General features: G+C 37.0%; 3 protein-coding genes across 3 annotated transcripts; 1 reads left to right on the forward strand and 2 right to left on the reverse strand.

The window, feature by feature from the left end:
- Nucleotides 1-9,666: 9,666 nt before the first annotated feature.
- Nucleotides 9,667-10,645, reverse strand: LOC122034602 (homeobox-leucine zipper protein HOX11-like). The gene is made up of 3 exons (XM_042593916.1): nucleotides 10,278-10,645; nucleotides 10,077-10,156; nucleotides 9,667-9,973 (listed from the first exon to the last, which is right to left on the reverse strand). The coding sequence occupies exons 1-3, from the start codon at nucleotides 10,599-10,601 to the stop codon at nucleotides 9,751-9,753; spliced, it is 627 nt and encodes a 208-aa protein (XP_042449850.1). The 5' UTR covers nucleotides 10,602-10,645; the 3' UTR covers nucleotides 9,667-9,750.
- Nucleotides 10,646-16,401: 5,756 nt separating this feature from the next.
- Nucleotides 16,402-20,019, forward strand: LOC122034235 (probable xyloglucan glycosyltransferase 9). Its single transcript, XM_042593392.1, has 5 exons — nucleotides 16,402-17,909; nucleotides 18,003-18,311; nucleotides 18,379-18,669; nucleotides 18,744-18,857; nucleotides 18,940-20,019. Exons 1-5 carry the CDS (start codon nucleotides 17,166-17,168, stop codon nucleotides 19,558-19,560), a joined length of 2,079 nt encoding a protein of 692 aa, XP_042449326.1. The 5' UTR covers nucleotides 16,402-17,165; the 3' UTR covers nucleotides 19,561-20,019.
- LOC122034236 (glycine-rich cell wall structural protein-like) lies at nucleotides 19,907-20,546 on the reverse strand. The gene has a single exon (XM_042593393.1). It carries the CDS (start codon nucleotides 20,518-20,520, stop codon nucleotides 20,065-20,067), a length of 456 nt encoding a protein of 151 aa, XP_042449327.1. The 5' UTR covers nucleotides 20,521-20,546; the 3' UTR covers nucleotides 19,907-20,064.
- Between the last annotated feature and the right edge of the window lie 713 nt (nucleotides 20,547-21,259).

Raw genomic sequence — 21,259 nt, forward strand, 5'->3', positions numbered from 1 at the left:
AGATCGCTCAAGAACCAATCGGGAGTTGGCCTACTGAGAGAACAAAGTCTGGATATAACTGAGTCGTCAAAATCCGACCAGTCGGAGTAGGTCAGGCATCACCCCTATTGCACATCCTGATTCAGATCTGGGATCTTGATCTGTAAGTACCTAACCAGGCAGTCCTACCTCTTCTTTCCCTAGATGCTGACTGTCACGTCCTCCTAACTGTTGACTGTCACGTCCTTTTGGTTGTTGACTGTCACGTCCTCCTGAATGTTGACTATCAAGTCCTCCTAACTGTTGACTGTCATGTCTCCTTAACTCCCGACGACCGAGCCCTACCATTATGCACCGTATCACCATGGGAAAAAAGAATCACCCATGTCTTCTCATATATCAAATCAATAACTCAAATACCATGTGATTAATAAAGGTATAACGTGCACATTAATCATGTTTGCGCATAAAATTAATTATTATTCGTAAGTTGGTATAGTTGATATTTATGTGTAATTATTTCAATAAATTTTAGAATTAATTTTTAAATAGTGTAAAATGTCTTATTAGGTGTCTGATCTTCTCTATGTAAAAGGTTGCTAAGTTAGGATAAAATGTCCCAGTGATTTACCTAGTTGTATCCTGTGGGGGTTAGTAATACTGGAGCATTTAGGGTAAGCGATATCAACTTTCCTCCAAATCTCTAATAACATGCACATTAGTCACGCATCATAATCCAATAGTACGTGTGCATCGATGAGGAGCATGCTCTTCTTCCAATATTAACCGTTGGTATTTATATGTGATGTTATTATAATAGATCATGAGATCAATTTTCAACGTGTGCGAAATATATCACAGATCACACTTACAAAGGGTCATTATGCTGGACGAAACCCTCCATGATTTACCTCCCTTTTAGATACCATGAGACAGTCCTAAAGGGACTCTTGGGGATGAGGTTATTGTAGATCCCTTTGGCGGCAGGTTAAAGGGGGGTAAATAGCCCTGCAAAAAACAAAACCAACCTTCCTTGGACTTTAACACTTGCATAAAATAAATAAACGACTAAAAGAAGGAAGAGAAGAGGCACAATGATTTACTTAGTTACAACCGAAGAAGTTGTTAATCCAAGGATGATGAAAAGCTCAATAATTTCTCTTTCGGACGGAGAAGCCTCTTACGGCAATCAAAGCTCACAATCACAAAGCTAAATAGACAAGTAAAGTATTACAAGTGTAGTTTCTCTCTTTTTTTTGTCTCTTTTTGCTTATGGGACCAGGGATATATTTATAGCCCTAGTCGGGGCGCCTGGAAGGGTTCTGAGTACCTTAAAGGGATACAAGTTTATCCCCGTCGCAACAAATCGTGCTTGACGCATTCCGGATAAAAATCGTAGTCTGGGCGCCCGGAAGGGTTCCGGGCGCCCGAACTAAGAAAGTCAACATCCTGTTCACTTTCAATCCCGATCTTCCGCTCTGGTTTCGCTTGCCTTAGTCCGGGTCTTCCTCTCCGACTTTGCTCGCTTGGGTGATCTCGACCATTCGGAATAAGGCTCACCTGAATCCAACTTCTGGCCTTCTCGAGCAACCTTCCGCTCCTAGCTTCTCGTCCCTCAGAATCACCGCATACTTCCTTCTCGTCTGTCAGCGTACTCTTCCGCAGCGCCTCATCCCTCAAATGCACCAAGCCAGTTGGCTCTCTCCCGTGTCGTCCTTCTCGCTAGCTGCGTCTTTTGCTCGTCTCCCCAAGCTATCTTCTGCTCCGGCTTCTCGTCCCTCTGAAACACCCCGCGCCTCCTTCTCATCCGCCCGTGTACTATTCCGTAGCACCTCGTCCCTCAGACGCACCGAGCCCGTCGGCTCTCTCCTGTGCCATCCTTCTCACTAGTTGTATCTTTCGCTCGATTTCCTGTGCTCCTAAGCTCCTGCACACTTAGACACATGGTTAAACTCCAACATGACCTAACCTGACTTAGTTGATCACATCAAAACTATGACGGGTACCAAAAATTGTCACCTTTTTGATGCACTAATAATGAATCTATCGTATATAGCTAAATTAGAACAAAATTAGTGTGAAAGACCTATTGGTGCAATCAACTTCCAAGGTTTTGATATTTGATAATATATCTAAGTCTAGTTAGTTTGACAAAAGGTTAATCCAAACAGGAATTCATGTTTGGAAGAGAGAAGTCTAGTCAAGATTAGATGACTAGCAAGGGTAAGTTATAATCGAAGGTTAAGCCGGTAAGAAGTCTACTAAGTGACTAGTCTTAACTAGAGGATAGACAAGGGTAAGTTCTAACCGAAGGTTAAGCAGATGAGAAGTCTACTGAGTGAGTAGTCCTAATTGGATGTTAGACAAGGGGAAGTCCTGGTAAGTGAAGCTAAGCAGTAAAAGTCCTAGTGATTGAAGCTAGACCCTAGTGAGTGAAGCTAAGTGGTGGAAGTCCTTGTGAGTGAAGTTAGACTGCGAAAGTCCTAGTGAGTGAAGTTAGATAGTGAAAGTTCTAGTGAGTGAAGTAGGCAGTGGAAAGTCTCAGTGAATAAATCTCGGTAGTGGAAAATCCTAGGGGAAGATAACCCTATGTAATGAGAAGTTTTAGAGGAGTGAACTTTAAGTATGTGTGATCGAATGATTTTCGGTCGACTGCATACAGTAGACTAGACCAACGAATCTTGAATACTGCTAACACTACTTTACTTTAATATTTTATATCTATTATGCTAACTTGGTGTTGTAGGAAAGTCTTAGTTGATCAGATACTAAGCAGGACCAGAGAAAGTCCAAACAAGTCTGGAGGATATGATGTTTAGCAGGTAAGGTCAGATAAACTACTAGAAGACAGAGATCCAATGAGGAAGACTCCCAATGGGATTGTTGGCGTTGATCCAACTTAGATTCATTTTATAAATTTAATTTGAGACGAAAACTGGATCATGGTCTTGGTAAGATAGGATCTAATTCATAAATTAATTTATGCATATGTGTTAACTCTATTTTGCAAGTAATTTTGAAGTGACACGTTTTTACAAGAGCTTAAAACAAAATTGAAGTTTGGATGAACAATGCTCGAGGCCTCGGATGATTGGAGGTGCCTCGAGTGAGGCATTGGAGGCGCCTTGGATGGATGGAAACACCTCCACACATATAAACTTCATAGATGAAGTTTCAATTGTTGGAGGCGCCTGGTTGGAGGCACCTCGAATGGCAATGGAGGCACCCTCAGATGATTGAAGGCGTCTCCATAAGGATAAAGTTTGAATACTTCGCATCGGATCAACTCGAATGGAGCCACCCTAGGTCATTAGAGGCGCCTCCAATGTAATATAAAAGAGGGGATCGACCAACTCTTTTGATATCACTTCTAAATAAGCTTCTTCCATCATTCTACCATGTCGTCTCTGTGCTATCGCTCTACCGCAACTCTACTATGGCCAACTGCTATAGTCAGAGTGACACCAATCTCGAGTTACGAACTACATCCACTATAAGTGTCGATAAAAGTGTGTTTTCAATTATTTTTGTACCTACATAGGAAAGCGTAGGTTGTTACACTTTCCTCATTTGTGTATTCAACATATTTGTCCCTCTCTCGTTCATTTCTATCCTACAAGATACTCTAAGGTCAATCTCCTTTACAATCTCTAAGTGTAATAAGATTTAAGGGTAATTAATTTAGTCATTGATCAATTAGTTCTCTATGGCCTGTTTGGTATGGTTGATTAGGGTAGGATTATGAGTTAAACCCAATTTGACTCGTTTTTAAATAAGCCAAGGATAACTATCATGCCGTGATTATAGCATTGTAGGTGCTGGAAAAGCTATCACACTTCAGACAAGGTATCATTAATATCAACTTGTACAGTAATCATGATAATTGGTTTAAAGAACTCTTTTAGCCTTTGCCCTAGCAATAAAAACTCACATCGTATTCTCATTTCTCGTCTTCTCATTTCTATATCAGCGCCATAGCAAAAGTGATCAGAAAAATGTAGGGGTGGATCTAAATGCTGCGATTTTATCTTCGGTGTGCTTGATCTCTATAAAATTATCTAATGTAGGGGTGGATCTAAATGCTGCGATTTTATCTTCGGTGTGCTTGATCTCTATAAAATTATCTCTTTCTAAAGGTAAATCATTGTATATATGTTGTTGTCTCACACTCTCTATTGCTATGGTGTTATTTTTGTGTGCTTGTTTGACATTTTTTTTTCCATTTCATTGTTCGGAGTTTATCTATTACTTTTAAAAGTGAGTATTATTGTTTTAGACGAAGTGCGGTGGGGGATCGATGGTGACTTCCTTTTGTTCTAACACTCTATATGCATATTTGTTTCGTTGTTTGGAGTTTATCTATATGCATATTAGTTTGAAAAATCCTATCGTTGTGCACTAAACTTTCTTAAGCATACTATTTCACAGCTTTGTTAGATTATTTGAATAAATCTGACAGCAAATTGAGAAAGTACTAAAGAGCATGTTGACAATAAATTTCAGCGCATAAATTTTTTTTTGAAAATACTAAACTTTGTTGTCACAACTTCAAATTAAATTTCTAAAGCAGAGTATACTCAATTTGTCATAGAAGTAACATTTTGTTAGATTGTGTTTTACTGTTACTTTATTGTAAGTACTTGAGCTGAATTTGTTGTTATTTCTTGATTATCTTTGGAAGATGGACATTAGTTGTAGAAACATTGTACTTCTTGTGGTGCTGCACCAAATGCTTTGTCGAAATTTTTTACTGTTATGTCTTTTAACACAACATCGGATGAGATTACTTGAAAAATGACACCGTGAACCTCGTACAACACCAGCCTTGTACACCCTGACACAAAGAATTAATGTGCAATTGAGTCATTTGCATAAGATTGTTGAAGTAGGAGATGTTCAATGTGGGGTAAACTTGAGGATGAATCGGAATGCATTTGTACGGTTGTGTTACTTGGTAACAACTGTTGGAGGCTGGTAGATTTAGATATGTATGAATTCAAGAGAAGGTAACCATGTTTCTATCTATATTGGCGCATTATAAGAAAAATCGAGTTACTGGTCATGATTAATATACGTAGTGGACAGACAATTAGCACACATTTCCATGAAGTTATACGATGAATTCCGAAATTACATCCAATATTGCTAGTGAAGCCTGGGCCTGTGGACGACAGTTGCACCAATAAAAGTTTAAAATGGTTCAGAAAAATATATTGAATCCTTTTTTTTAATTTATGAGTTTTTATTGTTGAATGCATCATTAATATTTCGATAGTAACATAACATTAGTATTTGCATTATGATTTATTTCAGGGATGTCGTGTGCCTTGGATGGAACATATATCCTCGCACATGTTCCAATCCGAGATAAGGCGAAATATAGAACAAGAAAAGGTACTATTACGGTTAATGTTTTGGGGAGTTTGCGACCACGATATGATCTTTATTTACGTTATTACTGGGTGGGAGGGATCCACAACAAATGCTAAAGTTTTGAGAGATGAATTGACTCATGATGATTTATTAAAAGTTCCAAGAGGTGATGTAACCACTTGTATATCCTTTTTGGTTGAATTAACAGAAAAATATCTACAAAAAGATTTCCTAAATAGTGTAAATGTAATATTTAACTATTAATGCAGGGTGTTATCATCTATATAATAATGAATACGCAAATGTTGAGGGATTCTTGACTTTATACAGACGAGTAAGATATCATAGGGATGTTTGGGGCAACCGCACAGTCGGGCCACAAAATTATAAGGAGTTATTTAATTGAAGGCACTCTCAAGCTCACAATGTCATTGAAAGAGTGTTTGGTTTTTGCTGAAAAAAGAGATGGACTATCCTTTGAAGTCCATCCTTCTACTCGCTGAAAGGGCAAAACAAAATCATAATGACTTATATTCTATTACACAATTTCATCCGATCACAAATGCGAGATGATCCTATGGAAGAAGTCAATGAGGATGTTGGTAGCCTCGGTCATGACATAGAAGATGATTACATAAATAGTTTTAACTCCTCAGACGACTTGGATGCTTGGAGAGAAAACTTTGTAATGTTATTGTGGAACAACTAATAATAATCAATTGATTGATGTATTTCAAACTTTAGTCATTATATTTTGCTAGATATATATTACTGTCCTTTGTGGATTCTATGTTTATGAGCTCTGAGGTATGATTATTATTTTATGACATTATCTACTGATATATGAATTACATGATAGTTGTGATGTTATATTTCCTTTCTTTGCCTATTACAAGTGTTATATATTTATCAACATACTTCACATATCTCATATCTGTTACACAGCAATAAGAGATCATCTGCTGGGTAGCTATGGATAGTGGAGCAACATTCGGGAGTCTAGTTGGGAAAGACAAGAAAACAGAAAAAACATGACGTAGTTGGAGTGCAAATGAAAAAGAAGTTTTAATTCAAGCCCTAAAAGATGTTATCACCAAGGGATGGAAAAATGAGAATGGATTTAGAGCTGGGTACTTGACTTTATTGGAAAATGCAATGCGGGAGAGCAATCAGACAAACATACGTGGAAATCTATATATAAACTCAAAAGTACATGTGTGGAAGAAAACACATGGTACTTTGGCCACGATATTAAGCAAAAGTGGAGTAGGATAGAATGATACTGACACAACTGTTGAGGCTACTAACGAAGCATGGGAAGCAATCATTCAGGTATTTTATGTAAGCATGCTTCATTGATTTCAACAATGTTGTGTAGTTAATTAGTTGCCTAATTCTTGCAATCAGACCATAGCGCACGATCAATGAGACACAAACAGTGGCCTTATTATCAGGATTGGTGTATAATTTTTTGGAAATGACCGGGCAATAGGTGAACATGCCGAGACATTTACATCAGCCCTCCAAGATGTCCTTGACATGAAATACGAAGTAGCATATGACACGGCGGATGATGGTAATTATACATCTCATGTTGTTGAAGGGGCCAGTGAGTCAATGTCTATAACACCCACCTCGTCTTCTAAACTAAGTGTAGGTGCAACCTCCAATAGTAAGAAATGAAAGTACATGAATGAAGCTGACGAAGCCATCAACAACCTCACTGCTATAACCAAGGACACAATGAAGGATTTGATCAAAGAGCTAGCAACGGAGGAGAAGATATCAAATGCACAAGAGAAGGTATTGGATGTCTTGATGGTGATAGTAGAGCTAACAGAGGAGGAGAAAGTGTTTGTTGCTGAGTTGTTGGCAGACAACCATAACAAGTTATCACTGTTCTTGCGCCTCAATGAAAAGGGAAAGCTAAGCTTAGCCAAGAGGTTGTTGCCTGGAGGTTAACAATTTGGATGTACGCATAGGTACATATTTGCTAATATTATGAACTTTTGTACCTTTTTGGATGCCTTAGTTGGACATATTTCGAACTTGTGACTTTTTAAATGTTCGCATGGTGTACTTGCTGGGACTTTGTAATTGTTAGATAGTAATGTAAGAATTATAATGGATGTTGTTTATGTTAAGTAATACACAACGTAAGTTCATGGCATAAACCTTTGAAATAAGCAAAAGAATGACAATATTGTAATAATATCAAATTCTTTACGGTATCCATCATCGATATAAAAGACACACAACTAAGCACACATAAGTTACTAGTCCGACACTCTGTATCTACTGGTTACCATTTCTTCCGAACCCAGTTTGAAGCTTACAGATATTTTTAAGACAAGTGAAAAAAAATTCAAGTTAAACTTGAGAAATCAAACATAACGCAAGAAAGTTCACTCCTATCTATAGATGGATTGTGTGAATAAAATGCAAGTATTCTTGTGTGAATAACTAGCCAAAAAAGTTCGATCCAGTTTTTTGGTCAACATGAATATATTGAACAATAACGATAGAAATCTTAGGATAAAACATTCTCACTGTTACGTTGCAGATGGCTTCTACGATGAAACTTGCGAGCTATAGAGGATGTGTGTTAAGATTGTGCATTATCTACAGATGAAGATATTGAGTCGCATCTCTTCAATTGACCCAAGGTGGTCAAGAGTCATCGCCTGAAATGTTTTCCTAACTCATCGATTGATCCAAGGTGGTCGATAGTCATCGCCTGAAATACTTTTGCACCTCTTTGATTGACCTAATATAGTCGGTAGTCATCAGCTGAAATACTTTGCTGGCAATGAAAGAGTTGTTAGAGGAAATCAGAGTTCCTTTTTATTGTCTTCGCTCCTTTTTATGCGATCAAATTTTTTTATTTTCACTTTATTTATTTAATTAATCAGAATCAAAGAAATCTAGTAATTTCATTTAGTTTATTTAATCGCATGATTTCAATATTCGATTATGACCTAGTTAATCATCAGATTAATTTACAGATCACCCTTGTCTAGCTAGCTCACAAAACAGAACATGATCTTGCAAACGATGGCCTAAAACTTCCTTAGTCTTGTTCTTTCTCCATCATATATAATTATCATATCACATATCAACAATATTTATACATGCATGCGCAATAAATTAATTCTTATTTAATTAATTTTGTTTCTATATATATATATATATATATATATATATATATATATATATATATACCTTATCTTATGGATTCATTCGGACTGAACTCAGAGTGCTTGGAATTGATCCAGGTGCCCGTGTGTGAATTGTCTAGGCACCTAGATTCTTGTCTTAAGTTTTTTTTATTTTTATTTTGGGGTATATTATATGTATTTAGGGTTTAAAATTTTAGAATTTAGGAGTTGAGTTATAACTAGTTTAAGTCAATAAGATTTTCTCTCTAGAGTTCAGACTTCCCTTTTGGGTTATAGTATTCAAGATTAAAAATTTTAGATGCTCACGAAGTATATTATATGTATTTAGAGTTTAAGATTTTAAAATTTAGGAGTTGGGTTATAATAAATTTAAGTTAATAAGATTTTCCTAGGATTCAGTTTTCCTCGAGGGTTATAATGTTCAAGGGTCAATACGGAGGAGATAAATCACAGGTGACTATACTAGCCTTTAGAATAGTAACTAGCGCATGAGGAAAACATTTACATAGACTATATTGAGATTCAAACCTCAGACCTCATGATGACAGTACCTCATGTATTTTTTTTTCTCTATTAGAAAGAGAGAGATAGAGGGATAGAGTTAGAGAGAGAAGGTTATTGGTGCTATGAGCATGTTGCACAAGAGTGGGCAAAGGAGTAATAAAAAAAGGTAAGATTGTAAATGAATTGAATGTTCGTAGATAAATTTAATATTCAACTTAGTAAGAATTTATTTATGTTCATTCAATATATACCAGAATGATTAAATAAATAAATTTGAACAACTCGTTAACTAAACAAACAAGGTTAAACACATATGTGTTCAACTCGTTAATGTTTGTGAATCATGTTTATTAATAAAACTTTTATTAACATGATAAATAAATAAAAAAAAATAAAAATTTTAAAATAAATAAATAAGTTTAAATTATCAAACTTAATATCCAATCAAACAAGGCAATGTTTTAAGCAAATTTAAATTGAGAGCTCGATAATATCTAAACGAATCAAACTCAATCTCAAGTCAAGCTTAAATTAAAAGTTTGATAACATCTAAATGAATTAAACTCAAGCTAATCTCAAACTCATCAAAATTAAACTAAGTTAAGCTTGAATAATTATTTCAAAGGCTTAGTTCATTTTAGGCTCGGCCTGACTTGGATCAATTACCATATCAAATAAGCTTGAACATGCCAAAGTTTATCTCGGCTTGACTTATTTACAGCTCTACGAAAAAGTACTGAAGTTGAGGCTTCGCCACCACCACGTGTCCTCCGCCGGCGTTCCGGTCGACCTTCTTACAAGCCGGACACATCGGCAGCGGCTGTTGCCTGGATTTGAGCTCCTTCAATTCCGTGTGTAGCCTTCGGTTCTCCTCCTTGAGCGTCTCGCACCACTTCCTCAGAAACTCCAGCTCCGCCTCCGACTTCTTCAGCTTCGTCCTTCAATCCATCATCAATCATCCCACAAAACAAGATTACTTATACTTGATATATCATCTCAGTTAATCTCACATATATATATAATAAATTAATTGACTCTGACCTCGCTCGCCTGTTCTGGAACCAAACCTCCACCTGCCGTGGCCGGAGCTTCAATTCCTTAGCCAGAGCCTGCTTTTGCTCCTGTTAAGTAACTATTTTGCATTAATTCACAGAGCGCTCGATCAAAATCGTGATTTCTGACGAGTAAATTTATGTCGGATCAGAAAATATACACATTCGACAAGTAAATCAATTTGCAAACCAGATTGAGAGTGGCATGCTCCTTGAACTTGTCCTCCAACACTGCAGACTGCTCCATGGTGAGCCGGAGTTTCTTCCTTGCGCCGGCGTCGAGGGAGGCCACCGTGCTTTCGTGAGGATCGGAATAAGAAAAAGCAGCTGCTGCATAGCCGGCGTTGTCGGAACAGGGGAGGCCGAGGGTGAGGGAAGGCTCCGCTACTGACGTTTCAATTTTCAAACCACCGCCGGGGCCGGAGACTGGTAGAAGGTTAGCGACGGGGAGATGATGGAAGGTGACGAGTTTGACGGAAAGGCGATCGTTGTCGGCTGATCGGTCATCGTCCATGGCGGATGGTTTGATTGAGAGGCAGGAAATTGGGAGAAGATGAGAAATGAAGAGTCGCGATGTATTAATTTGAAAGGATGTGGATTATTAATTAATATAAAATAATTGTACTCTCATTTTAATTTCAATTACTTTAATATTAATTAAAATTATTTTAATTATTGTTATAATATTGAAACAAAAATTTTAAACTGTTTTATTTAAAGGAAAATAAAGGAGGCCTTTAATATTTGACCAAAAGAACAGTTGATTAATAAAACTTGTAAATCACATGTGGCAGAAGGTGAAGCATGCACCACGTACTATGAAAGATGATAAATTATGGGGATTTATTCCATTTTAGCCGAATGATCTTCTTAGACCCGAGGTATTTCGAAATAGAATTTGTACTTGTTGAAAATTAAACCGTGACTTTTTTGTTATGGCAGGTACTATTTATAATTTTTTACTCAACCACGTAGAAAAGTTTATAAATACCCATTTTATATAGAAAAATTTTAAAATTTTAAATCATATATTTATTTTTTATTTTACGTTTATTAATTAATCAAACGATCTTGGATTGATATGAAATTAGTTATTATATATTCGTCTATCTCTCTTAATTATATTTATGCTCTCAAATGTCAAATACATCAACTAATTATACCTAAAAACGGCTAACGGACCGAACGACCTTAGATTGACATGAAACTAGTTCCTATGTGTTCGTCTACCTCTGCTGATTATATCTATACTATCAAACTTCAATTTGATCCAATATATTGAGAGGAATAATATTTGAACTCAAAACTATTTAAAAAATTTAATTCATGTTCAAAATCGATGATGGATCAAACGACCTCAGATTGATATGAAAATATATCCTATGTGTTCAGTTAGTTCTCATGATTCTATACATGCCCTCAAACTCCAATTGACACAATATATTGAGAACAATGATTTTTTAAACACAAATTAAATTTTACAAACTTATTCGTGTTCAAAGAAATATTGCTCTCAATATATTGGGTCAAATTGAAGTTTGAGAGCATAGATACAATTAGAAGAGTTAGACGAACATATAAGAACTTGTTTCATGTCAGTCCGAGAGCATTTGGTTCATCAGTCAATTTTGGGCAAAATCGGCTAATGGATTAAACGACCTCGGATTGATATAAAATAAGCTTTTATATGTTTGTCTATCTTTCCTGATTATATCTATACCCTCAAACATCAATTTGACCTAATATATTGAGAGGAATAATTTTTTGAACACAAAATAAAATTTTCAAATATATTCGTGTTTAACAAATCATCGCTCTCAATATATTGAGTCAAATTGACATTTGAGAGCATAGATATAATCAGGAGAGGTAGAGGAACACATATGAATTAGTTTCATGTCAATATGAGATCATTTGGTACATCAATTGGTTTTAGGCAAAATTGATTGATGTACCAAATGTCAAATTGATATTTGAGGACATAGATATAATCAAGAGAGATAGACGAACACATAAGAATTAGTTTAATATCAATCCGAGATCGTTTGGTCTATTAATCAATTTGATCTAAAATCTATTTTGATTTAAAAAAAAAAACCAGTTCGACTGATTTGATTAAAACTAAGACGTTTCAATACATAACTAAATCGATTCAACTACTTCAAAATATCAGTCAACTGATAAGGGTAAAATCAAAAATAGATACATAATTTGATTATTTTAAAACTTCCCTATGTGAAATGAGTATTTTACAAACTTTTGTACATGGTTCAGTAAAAAATCACCCTATTTGAGTACCAACTCGGCTACACCACAGGGCAAACTTCTAAACCATCCGTGGCTAAGTGAAATTGTCACCTTAGCAGCCTCTCTAGGATAGCCTCACACACGTTAGAAGGGATAAATCATAGGAGTTTATTTAATCTTAGTCGGGCAACCTTTCTAAACGGGAAGCACAAAATAATCTAAAACAGTATTTATATTGACAATATAATTCAATGATAGATATATATAAATATCATACATAAATTAGGAAAACAATAAGTATTTCCTAATAATAATTATTCTCTAATAACTAATAAACAAATAACTATTATATAATAATAATTATTTCATAATAACTAGTAAATAAATAATTATTTATTTATAATAATTATTTCCTAATAAATTATACTTATCAAAAATAGTTTTTATCCCATACAACTATGTATATAATATATATTTGGAATAACTCTATTAATTTTCACTTAATTGGCTCTAACTAATTTAATCTTTCTCTTATCATAATTCATTCATTTACAAACCACTTTAGGACTCTTAATAATCTAACTTATTACTAGATCTAACACATATTCTTCTCAAAGCCATCTTGATTTTGGTAATCAGTCTCATTCAACTATAATTTATTTGACGCCTTGTATATTATTCGTTTCTAACGCAGCCTCTCCAATTGAATTGATGTCGAAACTAGACTCATTAATTAGCTCATTAATATATTATTAGCGTATACATTTTGGTCGACAAATGAGTAAATTTAACCCGTCTTTTTCTTGAAACTTATATTACAAAGCAAAGAATTCAATATTCAAATCCAAAAGTATTCTTCTTATTAATTTCTTGTTTTAATTCATTTTTATCGTGTAGAAGAATAATTTTGTTGTTTTCTAATTTAACTTTGGACGTTCTCCTCGCACCTTTTTCATAATAAATATCAAAGCTAATTCGTAATGTAAATAAACTATTCGTACAATTAAAACACTATTTATTTGTATTCTTTTACTTTCTACCATTAATTGCTACATGCAAACTAATGGAATACAAGTTGCCACTAAAATTATCTAATAATTTAATATGCTTGATCAAAATAATTACATAGTTAGTTTATTTATTTATTTTTATTTTAAAAAAGCTCTATTAAATTTATAAAAATTGTTTTATTTTGATCTCTATTATTTTTAAAATTTTATTATATAAATTACTTTTAACGATTTAAGTCAAAATTTAAATTATATATATATATATATATATATATATATATATAGTAAGATTCCTCATGTTAAAAAGAAAAGGTAGCATAAATAACTTCATAAATTTAATCAGTCAATTGACATATTTATTGATGAAAGAGTAGCATAAATAGTTTATTTATTCATGAACACCAAAATCCATATAATATGTATTTATTTTTATTTAGAGTACAAAAATAATACTTAAATTCTTCTAATATTATTACATAAATACAAACTTTATTATTTCTTTTCTAACCTTTTAGGTATTCAATTATAATTTGTAGCCATATGAAAACAAATATATATTTAATGGATGGATCAATGGAGAAAAGGACAAAGAGTTACTCAGTTCTTTTCTTATTAGTGGAGGTCCATATCGCGAGCATTATAAAATCACGTGCCAAATATTTTTTATTTTGTATAGTTGAAAGATTATGACATATATATATATCTAATTATTTCATTTTTCTTTTAAAGACAAAGTTATTATGAGATAAATTATTCTAATAAAAAATTATAAATAATTCTTGTAATTAGTTTTATGCTTAGTCAAAGACTCAAAAATTAATTAATGTCAATCATGGATGCATAATTTCTAATGGTGTGTAGACTCTTGACGTTTGGATTAGGACACTCGTTGTGAAGAGAGATACATTAAGGTTCAATGGTAATTTACGTAATCAATGACGAGATATGAAATGAAAATTCAAGTCACGCTAAAAGTATTTATCATGGATGATGTAAATTAAAGCAAAAAAATAAAGTATTCGGAAACATTTTAAAAATCCTAAAATATTCAAACATGTTATGATTTGCTTTTTCTTGTTCAAATTTCAATTAGGATCATAGGACATTTGTAGCATTGCTTGGATGAGGACGACTTTGTCTTATTAAGTTGAGTGACTCTATTTAAATAAAATTTATCAATTATTATTTTCTTGATTAATATGTATAGATGTATTTATTTTATATAATCTAATTGAGGTATTTATTATCTAAATATATATTTATATCATCTTATATGTTTGTTTCAAAATTTTCCTCAATAGAATACAATCCTTGGCTTTTATTTTAATTTTTACATTTTTTTTAACTTGTTTAACCTTGTATATGGGATAGTCAAGGTGGGGTCGGTGTGCAGGGCCCCACCTATGGCAGTGCCTACTTTTATTTTTTTTTGTAATTTTTTAAGTAAATGTTAATAAAAAAGTGTTTAGTAAAAATAAATTAAATTAAAAACAATAAAAACGTGTTCAGTAAAAATAAATTAAATTAAAAAGATGGGTCATTTTATGAAAGAAAATTATATATTTTTAAAATAAATACTAACAAAATAATATTCATGTTAAAAAAATAATTAAAAAGAATCTAAATATAAATCATAAAATATTATAGACTTTTTTATTTATAAAAATATGTGCTTTTCCTCTCCACGGTATTTTCTGATTTCTATCTCCCTATTTAAATCTTAAAATTCTTAAATATATATTTAGTTTAGGTGTTCTATTAATAAAATTATTTTTATAGTATTTTATTAATTTTTTATAAGAATACAAAGGACCTTTTTATTTTTTACCGGATCCTTTAAGATCTAAGATCGCATATCCACTTATCTACCTATGACTCTCATCTACTATTTATTATTATTAAATTTTAATTTCATATATTCTAATTTTATTTATTAAATAAAAAACATTTCTTATCAAAAGTTGAGTTTAACATCTATAACAATAACACTGCTTTGACACGATAGATTATTGTTTTTTTAATTTGTATCCAAATAAATCGATTGTAATATAAATTTAATAATACATTTATTCAGGCCGAATTAATCAGAGCCTGGCCCAATGAATTCCAATGGGCTTATATGAATTTTTTAGCTAACAAATCTAAATCCTATCCAGACGGAGGAGGGTTGATCCATCAATCCGGAATCTAGGTCAGTTTGTTCCGGTCAAACGAGCCATTAATTAATTTGGTTCAACTAACTCAGGTCTAGCAAATTGTCTGTCAATATAATATTACCAATCGAGCTAGACCATTTAGATAGGGTCGAGTCAAGCTTATCTAATCTTTGACTCTCTTTTTTTCATATTCGTGCCTAAACATAAATAATGATTTCTAATAACAAAGAATTTTCTAAGAAAATGAAAAAATATTTGCCAGAATTGCAAACAAAAGAGAGCCATGCCCAGTTTAACCTTTCTTGTACTTTCAATGTTGAAGTGGAAATTTTATTCTATCTTTTAATTTTGCATTTACAAGAACGACACTCATTCCTTCCAATTTCATTAATTTATATCAAGAAAAATGATATGCACAAGGAAAAAAATTTAATGAAAATTTCAAGGATAGACACATAAAATGATAGGGCCCACAAAAAGTGAAATGATGGGCCATGACTTTATATACCTATCTTTAAAATTTTCATTGAATTTTTTTTTTTTTTTTTTTTTTTTTTTTTTTTTTTTTGTGGGCGCGCGCGCGCGCGCATATCATTCTTACGAGTGTTCTACCACTCCAGTTAAATCTGACCAGAAAAACTGGAATTAAATTCAAAGGTTTTTTTTTTAATATCGAGTTTGATATTGACACTCGATTGGACAGATTCTTCGTCTCTTTTGAATATAGTTTTTCAATCAACCCGAATTATGAAACAAAACTATAATAAGACGGAGTGCTTGCTGTTAGATTGAGAGAATCTAATGTTGAATTGTGGGCCCGGCCATGACCGGGGTCCACATGAGACCCACCTTGTCTATTTTATCACGTGCATGCGGTGGGATGCCACCGACACGCTCTGATCCATCCCTCTGTCAAAAGCTGGTGGCATCGAAATCCGTGCGACCACGGGAATTGTCTCGTCGTTCGTTTTCTTTGTTCAAATTCCTCCTTTTTCAGGTTTTCTCGGTGCTTAATGAAACAATTTATGATTCGTTTCAAGTTTGAACCTTTGATATCATGCGTAGTTAGTTTCGATCGAACAGATTAAGTTCAGAATAATTTTGTTGATTAACTAAAAAATTAAAGAAAAGGAGACGTTGGAACGCCTCGGCGGTGTGAAATACAAACGCGGATCTCGTAACAAAATTGCAGCTTTCTTGTTGATGATGATGATGATACGAGAGTAAAAGCAGAGAAGGTTGTGGACCATGAGTCCATGATTGCATCAGCATCGCCATCTCCAGCTGTAACCCCTCCTTCGCCCATTTTCGCCGGACAAGTTTAAGTTTAGCTTTAACCCCAATTCAAAGCTGCCGGGTGGTTGGTACTTGGTAAGGTTCATCGCTGCCTCTGTTTGCTTTCTTCCTCGGATCAGTGGGTGGCGTGATGAACTGTTTTTGATTCGCGTCGGTGGAATTTTTTTGGTCGCGTTCGTTGAGACAGCGCGAGCGGCGGCAGCTCACCCCGAGCTATAATTTATGGGAGATGAGAGAGCGCGACATCATGGAGAAGATGGATTCCGTTGTTAAGCTGCAGATTTGAAGATAGATTTGAGAAGGGAAGCAGAAAAAGGAGACGATTTTGCAAGAAAGGTAGGATCTTGGTCGAGTGGAGGAGGAGGAGTGATGTCGCCTTCGTTCGATTGGTGGGGGGAGGACGCCCACCGCGGGACGTCCGTGGTAGTGAAGATGGAGAACCCTAATTGGTCCATCTCGGAGATTTCTTCTCCCGCCGACAATGACGAGGACTACAGCGGCGAAGGGGAGTTATTGCGATACGGCGGGACGAGGAAAGGCGGCCGGGGAAAGAACGCCAAGCAGATCACGTGGGTGCTCCTGCTCAAGGCCCACCGCGCCGCCGGGTGCCTCTCCAGCCTCGCGTCCTCCACAATCGGCCTCGCATCCGCAGTGCGACGGCGCGTGGCCGCCGGCCGGACTGACTCCGACGCCGCCGCGCTCCCCCCGGACGAGAGTCCCGTAGTGCGCACCCGGTTCTACTCCTTCATCAAGGTCTTCCTCTGCCTCTCGGTGCTTCTTTTGGGGTTCGAGGTTTACGCTCACTTCTATGGCTGGCATTTGCCGGTCGTGCCTTCGTCCTTCGGCGTCCGGGGATTCTTCGAGTCGCTTTACGCCGAATGGCTGCAGCTCCGAACAGTGTACATCGCGCCGCTGCTCCAGTTCCTCGCAGACACCTGCGTGGTCCTCTTCCTCATTCAAAGCGCCGACCGCCTCATACTCTGTCTCGGTTGCTTCTGGATCCGCTTCAAGAAGATCAAGCCCGTGCCCAAGCAGGCCGTCGACGAGGACCTCGAAACCGGCGAGTATTTCCCTGCGGTGCTAATCCAGATTCCAATGTGCAATGAGAAAGAGGTAAGCTTTCTGATTGCTTGTTACTTTGAGCTCGTTCTTTCTTAGAGCTCCCAAACTCAACCGCACTTCTCCTTGATTTTGGCATTTCCACAGGTGTATCAACAATCAATTGCTGCAGTGTGCAACTTAGATTGGCCGAGATCCAACCTTCTGGTGCAGGTGCTGGATGATTCTGATGATCCATTAACACAAACTTTGATCAAGGAAGAGGTGGAGAAGTGGCAGCAAAACGGAGCCAAAATCATTTACCGGCACCGGGCGATCCGAGAGGGTTACAAGGCTGGAAATCTCAAGTCAGCGATGAATTGTAGCTACGTGAAGGACTATGAGTTTGTAGCCATTTTCGACGCCGACTTCCAGCCGTCGCCGGATTTCTTGAAGCGGACGATACCACATTTCAAGGTTTGGTGTTCAAATTCTCGATTATGGATTTTTAATTAGAATTTTATCGATCTGGTGGAATTTGCAGGATGATGAGGAGCTTGGATTGGTACAGGCTAGATGGTCTTTCATAAACACAGATGAAAACCTGCTGACTCGGCTACAGAACATCAATTTGTGCTTCCATTTTGAGGTGGAGCAGCAGGTGAATGGAATGCTCCTCAACTTCTTTGGCTTCAACGGGACGGCCGGAGTTTGGAGAATCAAGGCACTAGAGGATGCCGGCGGGTGGCTTGAAAGAACAACCGTGGAGGATATGGACATTGCAGTCAGAGCTCACCTAAGAGGATGGAAGTTCATCTTCCTCAATGATGTCGAGGTTATTAAATTCTTGTCAATTGTTGGAAATAGCATAAATTTACTTAAAACAAGAGTGTATATCGTGATTTGCAGTGCCAATGCGAATTGCCTGAGTCATATGAGGCTTACATGAAGCAACAGCATCGGTGGCATTCTGGCCCGATGCAGTTATTTAGGCTTTGCTTACCAGATATTTTAAGATCCAAGGTATGATTATAGATTCTTATGTTGAGCACATCTTTAACTGAACATGTTAATTATATATATGATTATTTATTCTTCGTTGCAGATTGGGTTTTGGAAGAAATCAAACTTGATATTTCTCTTCTTCCTGCTCCGGAAACTAATACTGCCTTTCTACTCCTTCACCTTGTTTTGCATCATCCTGCCGATGACAATGTTCGTCCCGGAAGCTGAGCTACCTGCATGGATAGTGTGCTACATTCCGGCGATCATGTCCTTCCTCAACATCCTGCCTGCCCCAAGATCCTTCCCCTTTATAGTTCCTTATCTCCTCTTCGAAAACACCATGTCGGTGACCAAGTTCAATGCCATGATATCAGGCCTGTTCCAGCTCGGGAGTGCCTATGAGTGGGTCGTCACCAAGAAATCCGGCCGGTCTTCGGTAGGCGATCTATATTCTTTAGTCGCAAAGGAGTCTGATAGCCTAAGAGAAGCCTCCACACCCAAAATTGAAACTTTGCCGAAGTCATCCTCCAAAGCAAAAAGGGACTACAAGCAAAAGCATAACAGGATCTACAGGAAGGAGCTAGCATTGGCATTCCTTCTCTTGACAGCTTCAGCAAGGAGTTTGTTATCGGCCCAGGGAATACATTTCTACTTCCTCCTCTTCCAGGGCATCTCATTCCTCCTGGTGGGTTTCGACCTGATCGGTGCGCAGGTCGAGTGAGATAACGAAGTTTCATCAGCGACCTAGCAGGATCAGAGCATGACCACAGGAATATGGAAAAAATTGCATTTGATGCTGCTAGATCACAGCATCATTTGCATCCCCCTTTGAGATGATTCAAATAGCATTTCCTCTATTCAGAGGTGTACATAATCCAATGCTGCTAGTTGGAGTAGCACAGAGTGCTTATACCACCGAAGCATGTAAGCAAGAAGAACTCTTAGCAACCAAGTTTCCAAAATTAATAGGAGGCCATGAACTCTCGGCATTAACAATGAGATCGAAAATAACAATTCACACAGATTTATAACTAGATCAAAAGCAAACGAGTAAAATAACACTCGAGTGAAAGAGATTACACACCAGTAGAGATTTTTATTTTTTTTTCTTTCACACCACAACATAGTTAAAGCCCTCTTTGTTACATGATCTATTAAGCTATAAATATATTAGTTACTGCATCATAGTGAAAAGAGGGTCCGTCTAGCGTGTGCGTGCCGCCCTTCAACAGTAGGCGACGCAGTTCTTCTTGCAGTCCATCGTGCACCCGCCGCCGCCACCTCCGCCGCCGTACCCCTTGCCGGAGTAGCTGTACGACGTGAAGCATTTGGCTGGGCACGTTAGCTTCTTCTTGTAGCACGGCCCCCTGTCTGCGCACACCACCGAGGGCGCCACCACGCCGTCGCGGGCGTACCCTCCGCCGGGCCCTCCGTAGCCACCGCCCCACCCGCCGCCCGCGCCTGCTCCCCAGCCGCCTCTGCCGCCGAACCCTGGAAAGCTGTACCCACCGCCGTTTGCGTTGCCGCCGTAGAACCCGGGGTCGGAAGCGAAGCCGGGGATGTAGCTCTCGGTGCCCACCGCGTCCTTCTCGGATGGCTCATCACTCCCTCCGAGGTCGCGGACGGCGACGGCGGTGGCGAGGAGGAGAAGGGAGAACAGCAGGAGAGTGTTCGTCCTCATCGTGTTTGATTGATCAAGGGCCGATTGCATCGCCTTTTATGGCGCAAATTTCTCACGATAAAGTCGAATCCAAAAAAAAATCGATCGGCGACTTCTGGGACAGCAAACGATCAGCCTACTGTTCAATTACTTTAATTCTCCCTGTTCAAACAATCACAAACCAACTCCCAAATAAGTTGATGAAACTGGACGTGTCGAATGAATGTTAGTGATCCAAAACATGGTGGTTAAATTCCGGACAAAGTATGACAAAATTAGGTTAAACAGTGTACATGGCGATGCATGGAGCAGGCACTGATGGATTAATGGCGCGTAACAGAGTCACGCACTGTACGACACGAGTCTTAGGACAGCACGTAGTGGCAAAACAGGCTTTAGCCGACAACACAAGTTGATTGGGTTAATTAAATTAATTTGGATTAGATTGGTGATTAAAAGGTAGGGCATTTGCCTCGGAGTGGAATGTGAATATACTTTTCACCGGTCTCGCAATTATCGCTAAAAAGTTGGGATACCGCGTGCTGATATCCTCGGGAATCTAATTTATGGTGGAAGACTTGGCTTGTGGAGTTTGATTCTAATTCTTATGTGGGATTACTTTTCGCATGCCTCTTTCCGTCTTCTGCATATCCGTTTCAGATGAGGAGAGTTATCCGGTGTGTGCATGGATGGGACGATTGGCGTGATGGTTGATTAAATAAGTGTCAAGTTTTGGGATGAGCTGCTTCGTTCGTGAATT

The sequence above is a fragment of the Zingiber officinale genome, chromosome 11B, assembly GCF_018446385.1.
Source record: "Zingiber officinale cultivar Zhangliang chromosome 11B, Zo_v1.1, whole genome shotgun sequence".
NCBI classification, from domain to species: Eukaryota; Viridiplantae; Streptophyta; class Magnoliopsida; order Zingiberales; family Zingiberaceae; genus Zingiber; species Zingiber officinale.